The sequence below is a fragment of the Primulina eburnea genome, chromosome 8, assembly GCF_022965805.1.
Source record: "Primulina eburnea isolate SZY01 chromosome 8, ASM2296580v1, whole genome shotgun sequence".
NCBI classification, from domain to species: Eukaryota; Viridiplantae; Streptophyta; class Magnoliopsida; order Lamiales; family Gesneriaceae; genus Primulina; species Primulina eburnea.
In genome coordinates this window covers 38,648,366-38,665,604 of record NC_133108.1, presented here as the reverse complement: position 1 = coordinate 38,665,604, position 17,239 = coordinate 38,648,366, and the positions used below count along the sequence as shown (strand labels likewise).

The window sequence follows — 17,239 nt, the reverse complement described above, 5'->3', positions numbered from 1 at the left end:
TCATTAGAGATGGAATTGAGTGACAAGTGTATTTCATTCATAAGATTGGTGTCAAACGAAATTAGAAAAAATGGAATGAATTTTTTTTAATAACAAATCCCATTTTAATTAAAAATTAAAATAATAGTTACTTAAAATTGTGATCTACATTAAAAATAAAATTTAAAAATTTATTATTATATCCTTTGAAAAATAAAATGAGAAAATATAGATAATTAAGAAAGTTTTGAGATTTGAAATAACTAAACTCAAACAAAATTTTGAGAAACGCTATTCTCATATTCATTCATTCAAGTGGGAACGAGGATTCTCATTTTCATGGATATACCAAGTGAGAGAATAAGAGTAAGATTGAGAATGCTTATTGCATTCTTAGCTCATTTTCATGAACCAAACATACAATAAAGATTTAAAATTCGCAGTGATTAATATAATTGTATGGTAAAAAAAAAAGTATGAAGATGCATTTAAATTTCTTTTATGTAAGTTATCTAATAACTGAAAATACATTAAAATTTATGGATTTCAAATATTTTCATTCAAATACAATATTATATTTAGAGAAGTCGTAAAAACTCTGTGTTTTATTGGGAGGTCCTTATGGTAGAGACGACTTTACACGATATCCAAGTGTCAGTTGTAAAGATAGAAACTTGATTTTAACTCCACCCCATTAAATAGGTAAATGAGAAATGATTGTCAAAATTCATATATATAATTTTCAAAACCTTAATCCAACCAACATGGAACATCTAACAAACTCCTTCATGTACATGAATGAATTAGAGGGTGAATAGTAATCATAATGACAATTCAATACATAATAGTGAGGTTGACCGTTGATAACATTTATAATTAGGACTTCAGCTAAATTCCATCTTAAAAATTAACTCAAAAAGAGATTGTTCAAATTAATATATATACAAGTAGCCCGACTCATGAGAATAATCTAACAAATTACGATGAACTTGAAGTCTGACATAATTTTAATTTATGCAAATTAATTTGTACGATGAACTTGAACTCTGATATAATTTTAATTTATGCAAATTAATTTGACATAACATTCGACAGAATCCATAAAAAAAAAAATTGATAGAAACTTGCGTAGCACTATTATGTCGTCTTCCAAGCCGGATCCATAGTCTGCCGGGTAAACACACACTCCAAACCAGTGAAGAACACAGGGAGATTCGTATGAGACGATTGGACACTCCACCGAAACTTCAAATTCGAAACCGATCGAAAAACTCGTGGTGCAGTTGAGTGACAAGTTCATGGCGAAGAAGAGCGAATCGGAGAGAACTGGTGACGCGGAAGAACTTATAAGCCCTTCCATACCTTCTAGCGACGGCACCGTTTGGGCGGATGTCTCCCACCTCCTCGACCTCGCTTGCAACGGTTCTTTCTATCTATCTCATTGCAATCGTCCTTGTTCTTCGTGTCGATTTAATGATTTCAAACTTAGAATTTACTGGCTTATACACTTGCAGTAGTAATCGTCTGCTGTTTTACTAGTCCTTATGGGCTGTTTGGTTCCAATGAACGTGGATGCTTGGAATGTGAATATCGTATTCGAAGATTAGTCTGTGTAAATGGGTTACTCATATAATTGTTGAAAAGCAGTAAGTAAAGAAGTTTTTGAGGTATTGGAAGTGATGGGCTAATAGATAGCATCACTATCTTGTTTTATTGATTGATCCAAAAGTAGAGAAAATCCTTTTCATGTGATTATACCGCTGTTAGATTGATGTTATTGTGCTCACACAAAACAATAGTAAAAACCAAAAACTTTGATTTGTTTCACCGGCCATATTCTGTTGGCCTTTGGCCTCGGTCAACTTGAAAGTCTGATTAGTCCTCCATGGCCCATGCCACTTGTTTATATATAAGAAGCCACTCTCCAGTCGCCAATCTCCATCATGCTTCTGGCTTTGTTTGAGGATCACTTCCACGTTGTAGATTGACACCTCATGCTGCTTTCTTGAATGGTGGAAGTATTAAAAAATGGTGATGAAAATACGAGCTAGTGAGAAAAATCAGTTACGACTTTGCAAGCGGGTTAAGTGCTCTAACTTACCAACCAAAAACTTAGGTTTTGTTAGAGAAAGACAGGGATGGAAGCAGATAACTAATTACTTTCCTTACCATAGTTCTGATGTTCTGAATTTTTTGTTACAATAAATGGATAGTGAGTTTTTCAGTTTTAAGACGCAGGAGGATTAAATCATCAATTTGTAGAGATTTGATATATTTTATTACAGTCTTCACATGGGAAAGTACTATCTCTGGTTACATAGCTTTTTCCTTGATGTACTTCACACTCATGGCTAAATCTTTCTTTTTCAAAACATGACCACAGATCTTCGAAATGATGAGCTAATAAATGGAGAGAATTTTAATCTTTTCGCTGCCATGTCTGCATTGGAGGTAATACATTATATTTGTTCAAGAGTTCTCATACTATTAAAGTTATAAATTATAATGTTGAAAATTGATAAGGATCTAGCTAACTACACATAATTTGAGCTTAAAAACAATTTATTATTGGGATCCCAGTAGAAAAGAATTGTCTTTTTTTTTTTAAAAAAAATTACTTTCCTTTTCTCATATTTACACACAGTAGTAAATTATTGTCTAAAGCTGCATTATTGCCAGCAGTTAACTGGAAGCCATTTTGAAGAATAATCTTTTTGAAGTTTTATTGTTTGAAATGGGGCAAATATATTTTTACATTCTACATTTTAAGTTTTAAGATGTGGAAATAAATCTATGAAAGAACTAATTAGAATTTTTTTGGAAAGCTAGAAGAACATTATTTACTTACCACTGCACAATTTTCTTTCATGTTCGAATTTTCCTGGTGATGTTTGCTTAGTCTTGTTATTTGATGGCTCATTTTGTAGAATTGGCATCTTATGCCTATGTTAATTGGTTTTGCTTGCATTACTGTAATGTTAGGCCATGTGAATCTGATGGTATTGCTTCTCTTAATGATTTGTTAGACTTGTCTTTTTGTGAATGTTTTGTAAAAATAGGTGTTAAACAAGTCTACTCTGGGTTTCGTTTACATGCGTAGATGCACAAGGTTTCAGTTTAGTAGATCGGATTCACTGCTGTTTTAATTGCACACATAACAAATTACTATTTTAAGGATGTGCCAATTCTGATTTTATTTTATTTAGTGTACCATTTCTGATTTTAGAATCAACTCATAATGCATGAACATAAAAATTTCTTGCATTTCTCATTATTTTCTGTTTTGGTATTTATTGTTAAAATTCATCCTGCTTGAGTAGATTATGGACCCAAAGATGGATTCAGGCATTGTTTCAACATATTATTCTGTGGATGAAGCCATTGAAAATGGTGCTGCTCCTGTTCCATTGAGCTTTGATCGAACTAAGGATATTCAAGGTCTTATTGACATCATGGACCATCTTCTATCTTGTGAGGTGTTACTGTATTACCTTTTAGAAGAGTGATAAGAGTATACTCATGACAGATTGAGAATAGCTGTCCCTGACTTCATTTCTTCTTTTGCAGGCTACATGGCATAAAGGAGGATCTTTGTCCCAGACAGTTTTTTCATGCCTCTATCTTTTAAGGCCGGACAGAACATCATCTCATGCTTTGCTACATTCCTTCAGCAGAGTTGTACGTGCAACTTGCAATGCCGTTGTTTCAGCTGTTTCAGATGCACGTACAAATGAAGTAAAGTACTTCAATCGTTCTTTAGCTCGTCCTTTGAACATGAAACTGTCAATACAGTTGTCTCTGCTGCATGCACAATAATGGAATGCTCTCAAAAGGACATGTTAACTAGAAAGTGCGGAATCAGCCTACATTAGGATTCTAGAAGATGGTTGCTGAGCTGGTTTTTATCAGAGAGATGTCCTAACACTTTTTGACCAAGAGTGATTACATTTTTGGTTTGCGGAGAGCTTGGCTGCCTTTGCATGAAAAATACATATTTTGTTGATTAACAACCATTCCTCTCATTATACAATTTCTTCTCTTATGAAAAACGACTATGATCATCTAAGTTGAAGTATTTAGTTGGATTTTATTGCATATTGCATGATGCTTTGATTACATTATGGTATCACAGTATCACCAAATGGTGTGTGCTTTGTAAAGCTTGCAAGACTATGAGATCCTTAAATTCATATTAGTTGATGCCAGATTTTGAAGTAATTTGTTTTTCATTTGGTTTGTCCTTAAAAGTAACACATCATGGGATATCAAATAAATATTTCGAAGAGAGAAAATGCAGAAAATGTGGAAATTAATGGCATTAGCAAGTATTTTAGATGGTCTGGAGAGAGAAGAAGAAGCAGATATTTTTATTAAAGGATATGAGAATCAGTCGTGGACAACATCATATATTGGTTTGCATTAACTGATGGTGCATTCTGGCATAAATCAAGAGTCTTATGAAATTTTATTTGTCACGTTCAGGAACATAAGATGATGCCTTCATATTTTGTATGAAGATCTCTTATATTGTCCAATTGTACAATTTTATTGTCATCAATGAAGTTTGTTTCTCATAAAAAAAAGAACATGCTGTAACTAATGCTACACCATTGAAAATTTTTGTTCGATAGTTACCGTCAATGTCAACTCATTACATGGTTGTAGGGCATCATAACATAATCGAGTTTTGCAGTCACGTGATTTAAGTTGTTATATATAATGGCTTTTGGGGACCTAGAGGAAGATTTAATTATAAGATGCCCAATGGATTGGAGTTCTCAAATTCCTCCTTGTATATATTTGCTTCTTCTCACCTCACCTCAGGTTTCTGACATTTTCAGTCATAGTGGGGTTTCATTTCGTTACTCATTTTCAGGAAGATGATTTTTTCACAATGGCGTATGGTCTTCCATTGAAGGGAGATGGAGATGAAAAATGCTTATCAATGTTGCATGCAGTGGAAGAAACTATTTTGCGTCAGCTTAAGGCTTGTAAAGCACTGCTATCGAAAAGGATAGTTGTAGAAGGTACTTCACCTATTAGATTTATTGTACTAATATTAGTTAAGGTATGATACAGGTAAAATGTTTTTTTTTTATAGGAAACATAATTATATTATAAAGAAATAGTTTTACAGTTACATGAAGTGGACTAGTGGTCCACTAAGAGCAAATGTAAAACTCAAAATTAGCTATACACATAAGTCCAATCCCTTAAAAGATCTAGTATTGATAAACTCTGAAACTCTTATTATTTCCAATCCAGTTGACTATCTTGATTTTGATTTTCTCCCAACACTCTTCTGCACTGTCTTCCAAGTCTTCAAAGATTTTTCTATTTCTCTCTAGCCAGATGTCCCAGCATATGCCATGGATCACCACCCTCCAAAAAATTCTCTCTCTTTTTCCAACCCACTGTCCAAGATCCATATTGAACAAATCTTGGGTTGTCTTCGGTATGACCCAAACAAATTTCAATTCATCCAAAGCCCTGGACCACAATTCATTAGCAAGCTTACAAAGAATTAGCAAATGATCCTGCATTTCCAACTCATTACGACACAACACACACCAACTGGGAGAAAGAGCACAGTTAGGCCATCTCTTTTGCATCAACTCTGATGTAGGTAACTTTCCAAGGATAGCCGTCCAAGAAAAAATTTGTATCTTTGAAGGAATAGGTGTCTTCCAAATGATATTGTAAAGTTCGAAGTTTTGGACACCAATATTCGCGGAGAAGAATGAATGGAAAAACGACTTGACCGTGAACTTCCCAGACGGATCCCCCTCCCACACTCGAAAATCATCAACCCCTTCAACAAGCCTAACCCTTTCTAAAATACCTAACAACGAGGACAACTGAACAACCTCTTCCTCTCGGAGAGGCCGACGAAAATGCAAATCCCAGGAGTAATCATTTGACACATTGTCGAAAGCGAAGAAATGAGATATTTTCAAGTTACGAGCTGAACTTATACGAAACAAAGAAGGGAACAAATCCCGGAAAGCTACATCCCCCCACCAAACATCCTCCCAAAACCTGATTTTAGTCCCCTCTCTAACCACTAATCTCAATAGTCGGTGATAAGTCGGATAAGTTTTAGAGATAAATTTCCACGGACATTTAAACGTCACATTCATCGCCAACCCTGCATCCCAACTATTTTCTTGTAACCCATATTTACTCCTTATTATTCTTTTCCACAACGGTTCGTTTTCAACGTTGAACTTCCACCACCATTTTCCCAAGAGCGCTTTGTTCCTCAAGAAAATGTTTCTGATACCCAATCCTCCTCTCTCTTTCGGTCTACAAACTTGTTCCCACCTTACCATATGACAATGTGATTCACCCTCGTTTCCATCCCACAAAAAATCTCTCATTATCTTCTCCATCTTGCCCGCTACTCCTTTCGGTACCCTGAAAAGTGACATAAAGTATATAGGCAAAGCATTCAACACCGCATCAATCAATGTTACTCTTCCCCCTTTGGACAAAAAAGCCTTTTTCCACGTTGCCAATTTTCTGTTAATCTTGATCATGATTGGTTCCCAAAAAGACACTTTCAATGGATTGCCCCTTAAAGGAACTCCCAAGTATGTAATTGGCCATTTATCCCTTCGACAACCAATCCTCTGGGCTAGAACCTCCTCTTCAACCTCATCCTGACATAAGCCCAGTAAAGCACTCTTATCCCTATTGATCCTAAGTCCTGACATATCACAAAACAACTTCAAGATTTGCACCAAAAATTTTAGGTGTTCCTCCTTTTTCACGAAAAATAATGTGTCGTCCGCGAACTGTATATCTGATACTTCCACCTTTTTTTGCCCCACGATTCAGGTAAAATGTTTGTATATACAATTTGTTATGGCCTAGCAGATTTGATAAATGAGGACCATACACTTATCAAGTCAGGTGGAATACTCTGCTGAAAGAGTAGTTTACTCTGTGACATAGTCCACTTGTTGGTATCCATGATGTCTTTTTCCTAAACGCTACAGCGTGTGTCATCTATCTGAACATTCCGTTTACATTTGGATTATTGTGCTTATGTATCTAGAGGTGGTACTCTATCATATGATAGGTGTTGTGATGACTTTATTTTGCGTAGTAATTTGCAATGTTTGATATGCACCAGCACTTGAGAATAATCAACTCAGTTTAGCACTATTATCTTCTCCAGAATGCCTTTTCTTTTTTCATTTATACGTTTTTGTAGGCCCACTGGCGTGGGATCATAATGTGCATTGGTAACTATGAACATATTTTTTGCTTTAATGCATTTGCTAAATAATTACTTTCTTCATCAAAGGCTGCTTAGATCTCTATGATGAGGTATTCTGCCTGATTATGCAGATGTGGAGCCGCTGCAAACTGATCTCGGACTTGAAGAAGGGTTTTGCAAAGCATTATTGGGTCGTTTACGCGTTCGTAAGGTCTTATCTTTTAATATATCTTTTGCATTCTACCATTCACTTTAAATAAATGCATTTATGAATATGTTTCACAGAAGTGCTTTATATGCTTATTTTTGGGTAGTTGTTGTATTGCTTATTTTAGTAGTTCAAAATCAGGCTGCTTCTGTTAAAATTATTTTGGACTACTCGCTGCTTAGAAGGTGATACTCATTTTTTCCTAACAAGTTTCAGATATGTTACTCAAAATAAGCTAATTTGTTCTAATATGTTGGCAATCTAGAAAGCATCACAAATATGTAGATCTTTTGCTGTAACTTAAAAACTTCTTGGATGATCTACTTTTGAGCAATCGCCGTTGGAATATGGTCTAATTTGAGTGATATTATTCCCTGTTTGATTTGCGCGACTTCTGTTTTTGTAGTATAATATAATGTTCATAACTAGAGTACAAAGCTCCGTTTTGTTTTCCTGCTGGTGTTGTGCACTTTAACTAGCAGGAACCTTACAAATAAAATAACATAAAATCTCAAGAAACATAAACAGGAAAAATAGTGATTCTGTGGATATTCAGGCTAAACCTTAGTTGATGCATTCCAACTGCTGTGGTAAAAAAGTAAGCCTGTACAAGTGAGAAAGATATTGGGCTCTGGATCGAAAGCTTTTGTGTACGAACCTTTTAGGCTTAATTGTTTGATTTCAGGATTTGAACTTTATTATTATTTTTTTGTTTATGTGGCTTCCCCTTTTGTTTTGTTGTAAAATTGATGTTGGGAGAAAGATTATGTTATGAGCCCAGACCCATTGGTTCCAATTACTCCAGATTCATTTGGTCCAATTGCTCATAACAATGAAAGGCCCAAGTCCAAGATGATAAATGTGTATGTTAGGAAGGGGAAAGGGAAAACACGTGAGAGTAGGATATAACAATGAAAGGCCCATGGCCCAAGCCCAGATCCATTGGTTCCAATTACCCACCATCAAATGTTACTGCGAGAACAGTGAGTTCGGGAGAACAAGCAACTCATAAACCATTTACACTGACATCCTACGTTGGCAGGTCGTTGGTTAACCTACACGGAGTCGGTGGAGGAGATCGGAGCGGTGGGTGGCTATGGTACCATATCAGAAAAATCGAGATGACTGGATTTTGTCTCATCAAGAATTTTTGTTCAGGCGGGAGCAGAGATTATGCTTTAAGTGCGGAGAGCCATATTATCCGATGCACCGATGCGCCAACGAAAGTCTGAGAGTCACGATTTTAATGGAGCGAGTTGGAGAAAGAGGCGAATGGGATCGGGTCGAGGTAGAGGAAGAAATAGAAGAGGTGGTAAGGGCAGACGAGGAGAGGGTGGAAACACCCAACACTGAATATAACACCTTAGAATTGCCCTTGTATTATGTTAATGACATAAATCAGCCACAAACTTTGAAGATGGGCGCGAAGGTGGCTGGTCATGGAGGTAGTAGCAATGGTTAATAGTGGTGCAAGCCACAATTTCGTTTCGAAAAGTTTAATAGGAGAGTTAGGTTTGATGATCAATGAGGGTATGTCTTGGGGTGTGTCTTGGGGATGTGTGTCACATATCATGTCAGGGGGTGTACGAGGAGTTGAAGGTGGATTTGGGACAATGTCAAATTCAAATTGAGGGTTAGTTGTTTGAGCTAGGCGAAATCGATCTTATCTCAAGGGTCGACTGTCTTCACACTTTGGGGGATGTTATACTGAACAAGGCAAAAATGCAGATGATATTTAGTTGGAATGAGCGAACTGTGATCTTAAAGGGAGATCCTTCCGTTTGTAGATCGATGGTATCTCTCAACTCATTTGCTAAAGTCAATGAGGTGGAATTCTGTGGAGCAATATTAATAAAGTGGAATAACAATGAGGACGAAAGGTCCAAGGCTGTGAAAGTGCGTCATGATGAGGCGATGAAAAACATTTTTGTCAAATATGATGGAATATTTCAAGAACCTCATGAATTACCCTTGAATAGGAGAAGATCATGCTATTATTATTAGAGAGGGATGAGTCCGGTGTCGGTAATGGCCTTATCACCATGACCACAATTAGAAAGATGAGATTGAATGGATGGTGGAAGAAATGCTCAAATCTAGGGTGATACAGGCCAACAAATGCCCACACTCAAGCCCCGTAATACTAGTAAAAAAGAAAGGTGGTAGTTGGCGTTTCTGTGTAGACTACCGATCGTTGAACGACATTACAGTGTCTGATAGGTATCCTATTCTGGTTGTGGATGAGTTATTTGATGAGTTGCATGGGGCTACACATTTTGCCAAACTGGATCTTAAATCAGGATATAACCAAATTCGAGTCCGAGCCAACGATATATATAAAACGCCGTTTAGTCGCATGAAGGCCACTACGAGTTTTTGGTCAGGCTCGTCGGGCTTAAAAACGCTCCCGCTACTTTTCAAGCGACGATGAATGTGGTATTTCGCTTCTATATGTGGAAATTTGTTCTAGTTTTCTTTGACGATATACTGGTTTATAACAGTGTTCTAAATGGCGGTTGAGGCGGCCGTCGACCATACCACCTACGCATGAAGTGGGTGTTTTAGGCGGCCCAAGCTATACGGCGTCGGGGAGGCGGTGAGCAGGCGGTCAAGGCGGCGAGGAGGCCCTTGGAAGTTCATTTCCCGAACGTACTCGACTTTTCAAGTTTTGATTAGGGCGGTTTTAAAAAGGGGGGAATTTGGTTCGGTTTTGGGAAGATAGTTGGGGGGGGGGTGTTTTGCCGTTCAAAGATCGATTCCCGTCTCTCTTTCAAATTTCCAGCTCCACTAATAAGCCTATCATCAGTTTTTTAGATGCCAATGCTAGTGGAGTTGGTGATAATCTTTTTCAATGGGATGTGCGTTTCAGGAGAGCGTTAAATGAGGTCGAGGTCCAAGAACTCGGGGATCTTTTGGCCTTTCTAGACACTGTTAGGTTGGAGAGGGGTTCGACTGATTTTAGAGTGTGGTTGGGGGATCCCTCGGGGTTTTTTTCTGTTAGGTCTTTCTACGCATCTTTCTTCCCTGTCACAAGTTTCCCTGCATTTTCGTACCACAACAATATTTGGAAAATACCGATACCGTACAAGGTTCAAGTCTTCTCGTGGATAGTGGCGTTGGGGAAACTTCCCACTAGCGACATATTGCAGAAAAGGTGGCCCACATGCGCTTTAAGCTCGCAATGGTGTCAGTTATGCCGGAAACACGCAGAGAACCAAGACCATCTTTTGTTGCACTGTTCTTTTTCACATCAAATTTGGATAAGAGTTCTGCTAGAGCTTCGATTCGATTGGACATTTCCAAGAAAAGCTCGGGACTTACTTATCATGGAGACGACTTTAGCAGACGGAAAAAGGAACAACAGATTCTGGTACCTGACGGTGTACGCCATCTTTTGGTCTCTGTGGTTAGAGAGGAACAGTAGAGTGTTCGCGGATTCGGAAGAATTTTGGAAGAAGTATGGGCAAAGATCAGATTCAGGGTCGCGACGTGGACAACGATGCTACCGGAGTTCAAACATTTATTTATGACGGATGTTGTTAGGGATTGGAACTTTGTTTGCAGTTAAATTAAGACTGCAAACAGATCGAAGTATTTCCGTTCCAAGCCAATAAAGCAGTGTGGTGGCCACAGAATGAAGAGGATGCGTCGTTCTATTTGCGAATGAAAAAGTCTTTTCTTGAAAACAGAGTCACATTGTCTTTCGAGAGGTGGAATCAGCATAGCAACACCGAGGAGGAAGTTTACGAATGTTGCAACAGCTGGGTGCGCCTACTGGGAATACCTTGGGATCTATGGTCAACAGAGCTTTTCAAAAACATTGGTCAGCAATGTGGAGGGTTGTTGAATATCAGCCAAGATACCATCCTACTCAAAGACTTGTCGGCAGCAAAGATTAAGGTGATGGGAATGGAAGGAGGTTTCATCAATAGAAATCTTCTTATTGAAACTGTTAGAGGCCCATTGAATATTCGGATCTTAGTGGACTCGGTCAATATTGAAGCGTATGCTCATCACGAAAAGAGATCGTATGCACAAGCGGTGGTGAACGGAGATCGAGTTATGCCAGGATGGGGTAGGGGGACAACATTAAAAGATAAAGAAGCAGGAGCTGAAGAAACTCATGACATTAACCCAAGAAGGATGAACAACAGTACTCTCATACAAGCACAAACCAAAGAAGGAGTTGCAACGATTGCTAAGGAATGTGTAGTGATGAAGAATTGCAACAATAAACTTAAAGAGGATCATCAGAGTGCTGACAGGGGTGATATTTCCGAGGGACGGAATTGCACATCAGAACCATGGTACCAAGGGAAACATTTAAAGATTCTCAAAAAGATAAAGCCGAAAGACGCGATTGAATTCACGAAGGGGAAGATTGAAACTACAGAAAGCTCCGTATCACCAGCGTCAAGCCCTCAGGCACGAGTCACGGACATATGCTCAACTGATAGGCAGTTTGATTTCGTTTACAGCAGAAAACATCGCTTGCAAAATGGTGAAGCATCAAAGAGATCATTTGAAGATGTCGAGAAAGATTCGATTCTTGCGGGGAACGAATATTGGGTGGAGAATCTTAATCAACGAATGAGGGATGATATTTCAGACGAAGGTGGAGAGTTCAGCGACGCGGGAAGTCATATCTCAGATCAATCGGATAAGCTGACAAGGCATTCATTGGAATTCGATGATTTGGGCGAATTTTTTGAAGAATCTCCGAGTAAGGTTTGCAAATTACCCTACATTCCTTCTTCTCACCACTGTTCTTCCCATTCTATTAACGTTTCAGATTCGTTACTTGGGTTGGGGGGAGGGTTAGAGGTTAAGTTCGGGCAGAGAGATTCTTCAGTGGGTCATAAGTTGGGTGTATCTGGAAATAAATTCTTAGGGCATTTTGAGGGAGGGGTTGAAGGAGAGAAAGATGTGGGGCTGGGGATTTTGGAATCAAAAAACGCATTACAAAATGAGTGCTTGGAAAGGATGGGTGTAGAGAAGGTGGGTTTAAAAGAGTCGGTTATGCTTGATATAAGGTTGGTAGGCCATGTTGATAGTGGTAAAGAGAATCCCAGGGAAGTTGAAGTGAATCGATGAAAGTTCTCTCATGGAATATAAGAGGGAGTGGGTCGGCAGCAAGGAGAGGGTTAATTCGAGCCGTACTAACCAAGGAAAAACCAGATTTAATCCTACTCCAGGAGATTAAAAGATCAACGGTGGATAGGAGATTTATTTCAAGTATTTGGAAATCAAGATTTGTGGAATGGGTTACCCTACCTGCGGAGGGTCGGTCTGGGGGCATTTTGATTATGTGGGATCCAAGGGTTATTGCGGTTAAGGATAATTTGATCGGTGAGTTCTCGGTTTCAATTCTTATTCAAAAGGAAACTCAATCAGAATGGTGGTTCACAGCTATTTATGGACCATGTCAACCAAAATTTAGATCAGATTTTTGGGATGAACTTGCTGGACTGAGTGTCATTTGCGGTCATAGATGGTGCTTGGGGGGGTGACTTCAATGTAGTACGATCAACAGGAGACAAAATCAACAGCTTTTCAACCACGTCGAGTATGGCCTGCTTCGATAATTTGATACAGGAACTGGAATTATGCGATCCGCCTTTGCTGAATGGAAAAATCACTTGGTCCAACCTTCGGAATCCTCCAATTTGTTGCAGGCTGGACAGATTCATGTTTACATCGGGGTGGATGGAGATATTCCCAAACTACAGACAATCAATTTTGCCGAGAATGACATCAGATCATTTTCCCCTCGTTCTTGATTTGACAAAATCAAAATGGGGACCAACACCATTCAGATTTGAAAACGTGTGGTTAACAGATTCGAGATTCAAACAATCGGCACAATTGTGGTGGTCAAATGCAATTTCTCAAGGCTGGCCAGGCTACAGCTTCATGATGAAACTAAAATCAATCAAGGGAGAAGTTAAAAAATGGAACAAAGAGGTGTTTGGCAGGGTGGATATGAATGTAGCAGAATTGTCAAATAAAATCAGCAGAATTGACAAAATGGAGAGTGAGGGGAGGAGTTCGGAGGACGTGATCACTGAAAGAAAAGAAACAAGGATGATGTTAGAAAAGGGGATAAGTCGGATGAATCAAATGCATTATCAAAAAAGTAAGATCAAATGGATTAAAGAAGGGGACCAAAATACAAAATTTTTCCATTCTTTACTAAGCTACCGTAAAAGCAAATGCACCATTGAAAAAATGGAACGCAATGATGGTTCCATTACAACAAGCGAGGAAGAAATTGTTTCAATCATCTTAGATTACTTCACCAAATTGTACAGTTGCTCGGCACATGCAAGTTGGGGAATTGAAGGAGTGGAATGGTGCCCAATTGAAGAACAGATGAGTAGAGAGTTAGAAATAAAATTCACGGAGGAAGAAGTCAAGAAAGCGGTTTTTCAATGCGATGGAGGAAAGAGTCCGGGGCCGGATGGATTTACTTTAGCGTTCTTTCAGGAGTGTTGGGACTCCATTAAGATGGATCTTATGATGGTATTTGAGGATTTCTTCCAAAGTGGGATTATAAATAGAGCAACGAATGAGACTTACATTTGCTTGATTAGGAAGAAAGCTGATTCATTTAAAGTCAAGGATTACAGGCCGATAAGTCTTATAACCAGTTTATACAAGATTATTGCAAAAGTCTTGACAGCTAGATTGAAGAAGGTGATAGCTGAAACAATATCGAATTCACAAAATGCATTTGTTGAAGGCAGGCAGATTCTAGACTGCGGATTAATTGCTAATGAGCTGTTAGAAGAAGGGAGGAAAAAGAGGAAAAAAGGATGGGTGTTGAAATTGGATTTTGAGAAGGCATATGACAATGTGAGTTGGGAATTCTTGGACTTCGTTTTGCTGAAAAAAGGATTTGGAAGAAGATGGAGATCATGGATGCAAGGCTGTATTTCGAATGTAACATTCTCGATCATGATTAATGGGCGGCCGATAGGAAAAATAAGGGCTTCCAAGGGCATACGTCAAGGAGATCCTCTATCTCCTTTTCTTTTCAATTTGGTCGTCGATGTGTTAGCAAGGCTGATTGACAAAGCCAGAGAGTGTAATCTTGTAAGGGGAATAGAGGTTGGTACCGAAAGGATCGAGATCTCACACATCCAATTTGCTGATGACACACTATTCTTCGGAAAGGAAGATGATCACATAGAGTTCATGGTTCAAGTGGTTAATTCTTTTTGTGAAATGTCCGGACTAAAAATCAATTGGGAGAAAAGTGCGTTGTTAGGAATCAATCGTGACCAAAGAGAAGTTGAAAGATTGGCACAACACCTAGGGTGCAGTGAGGAAAATTGGCCAATTATTTACCTGGGAGTACCGTTGGGTGGAAATCCGTTGAGAGCATCGTTTTGGGAACCCGTTGTTGCTAAGATGAAAAACAAATTGAGTTCATGGAAGAAAGCTTTTCTGTCAAAAGGGGGAAGATTGACATTGATTTTGTCGGTTTTGAATTCCATTCCGATATACTATATGTCTTTATTTAAGATCCCCAAAAGTATAGCCGATTCAATGGATAAGATCTCGAGGCATTTTCTTTGGGATGGAGCGGATGGAGATGATCACATGCATTTAGTTTCATGGGAACAGGTCTGCCGACCGAAGGAGAAAGGGGGTTTGGGAGTGGGCAAAATTGGTTTAAAAAATAAGGCCTTGCTTGGGAAATGGTGGTGGAGATTTTTCCATGAAGAAGGAACATTGTGGAGGAGAGTAATTGTTAGCAGATATGGGTTACAAGAGAATGGTTGGGATGCGGGGTTAGCAAGAAATGTGACTTTTAGATGCCCGTGGAAGTTTATTTCCAGAATATACCCGACTTTTAAACAGAAGGTCTCTATTAAAGTTAGAGGAGGGAATAAGGTGAGATTCTGGGAGGATAGATGGTGGGGGGATTCCTCGTTTAAAGATTGTTTTCCTGCTTTGTTTCAGCTTTCACAGATACACAATTTGCCAATCTCATATTTTACCATTTTCGATCCAATCTCATTAAATCATTCTTGGGATTTCCAGTTTAGAAGAGGGTTGAGAGATGTAGAGATTGATCAGATGTCGGAGCTATTAGGTATCTTAGAATCGGTGAGGTTAGTGGAAGGGGTAGATGATTCGATTGAGTGGTCTGGGGATTCTTCGGGTATTTTCTCTGTCAGTTCATTTTACGATTCTTTCTTTCCTCATACCTTATTTCCTACTTTCTCCCTGTATGATTCTATCTGGAAAACACCGGTCCCAATCAAGATTAAGATATTCTCATGGACAGCTTCTTTGGGTAAGCTTCCGACCTCGGAGATGATTCAAAAAAGATGCCCAGGCATTGCACTTTGCCCCAGCCGCTGTGCCTTATGCAGAAATGAAGTAGAAACTCAAGACCACATCTTCATCCACTGCTCATTCACGACAAATTTATGGGCTCGAGCGTTACAAGAACTTCAATTGGTTTGGGTTATACCGAGGTCAACGAAGGATTTATTACAAATGGATTTGGGACGGCTTACTGGGACTAGAGGTAGAATTTTTTGGCAAGTAGCGGTTCTTTGTGTTTGCTGGACTGTTTGGTTGGAAAGAAACAGAAGAATCTTTGAAGACATTGAGGACAAGACCGACAGTTGTTGGGAGAAGATCAAGATTAACGTTGTCATGTGGATTGGAAACCATAAAGATTTCTCGAATGTATCAGCTTTAGATTTGATAAGACATTGGGAATATGTGTATCACTGAACTAGTTTACCATTTGTTGCAACTCTAAGACAGTGAACTTCTAGTCCACTGATGTACTTTTCAGCTAGTTATATTAAATAAAAAATATCGTTTACTATAAAAAAAAAAAATATTGTATGAAGCTTTTTTGTGGTTAAATATTATTTAGTTAAACATCTTACATAAAAAAAACGATGACTATTTGTGATTATATTGCATGATTATATATGATTATCTATAAAAAAATTACTTAAAAAAATTCAACCGCTTGGGCACCGCCTAGTCGGCCGATTTCCGCCATTTACAACTTTGATTTATAGTAATGGTTGTGAGGAACGTTTGATGCATGTGGAAATGGTATTGGATGTATTGCAAATTACCAGGTTGGTCTTGAATAAGAAAAAATGTCCGTTTGGGTTGGAACAAGTTGAATAATTGGGACGTATAATCACAACTCAAGGGGTGGAAGTGGATCCAGTAAAGGTTGAGAGTGTGGTCCAGTGGCCACAACCATAAAACACATAAGGGTTGAGAGGGTATTATAAAACATTTGTCAAGGACTATGGCAAGATAGCCCGATTTAATAGAACAATTGACGAAAAACAATTTCGCTTGGAATGATAAGGCTCAAGAGGCTTTTGAAGTGTTAAAGCGGGCCCTTAGCATTGCACCGGTTCTGAAAATGCCCAGACTTTTGTAAAGTATTTATGGTAGAATGCGATGGCTGCTAATCTCAAGATAGTAGGCCTATCACTTATTATAGTAAGGCGTTGGCTGACCGAGCGATGGTCAAGTCTACTTATGAAAGAGAGTTAATGGCATTGGTGTTAGTGATCCAACATTGGTGACATTACCCTTTGGGGTGCAAATTCTCATGATAACTGATCACAAGCCATTAAAGAATCTGTTGCAGCAACATATATCCACTTCGGACCAGCAATATTGGTTGGCAAAATAACTTGGTTAAGGCGGGACTTATAAATGGCAGCTGATGCATTATCACGATTCACGAAGGGAGGAAACTGGTGTGTTGAATGCATTAACAAAAGCCAAGTGGATGGAAATAGAAGAAATCAAGGAAGCTGTCTGTAATG

At 38.5% G+C, this 17,239-nt stretch overlaps 1 protein-coding gene across 3 annotated transcripts in view; it reads left to right on the top strand.

Moving 5' to 3' along the window:
* Positions 1-1,092: 1,092 nt before the first annotated feature.
* LOC140839608 (uncharacterized) overlaps positions 1,093-17,239 on the top strand; it is a 31,876-nt gene continuing 15,729 nt past the window's right edge. Inside the window, exons 1-6 of one of the 3 annotated variants that reach the window (XM_073206438.1) lie at positions 1,093-1,401; positions 2,363-2,430; positions 3,300-3,455; positions 3,547-3,714; positions 4,856-5,006; positions 7,336-7,415. In XM_073206438.1, coding sequence (XP_073062539.1) covers positions 1,278-1,401; positions 2,363-2,430; positions 3,300-3,455; positions 3,547-3,714; positions 4,856-5,006; positions 7,336-7,415 — 747 coding nt within the window. In that variant the 5' untranslated portion in view covers positions 1,093-1,277. The remainder of the gene's footprint in view (positions 1,402-2,362; positions 2,431-3,299; positions 3,456-3,546; positions 3,715-4,855; positions 5,007-7,335; positions 7,416-17,239) is intronic. The other 2 variants (XM_073206437.1, XM_073206436.1) reach the window with 2 other exon arrangements.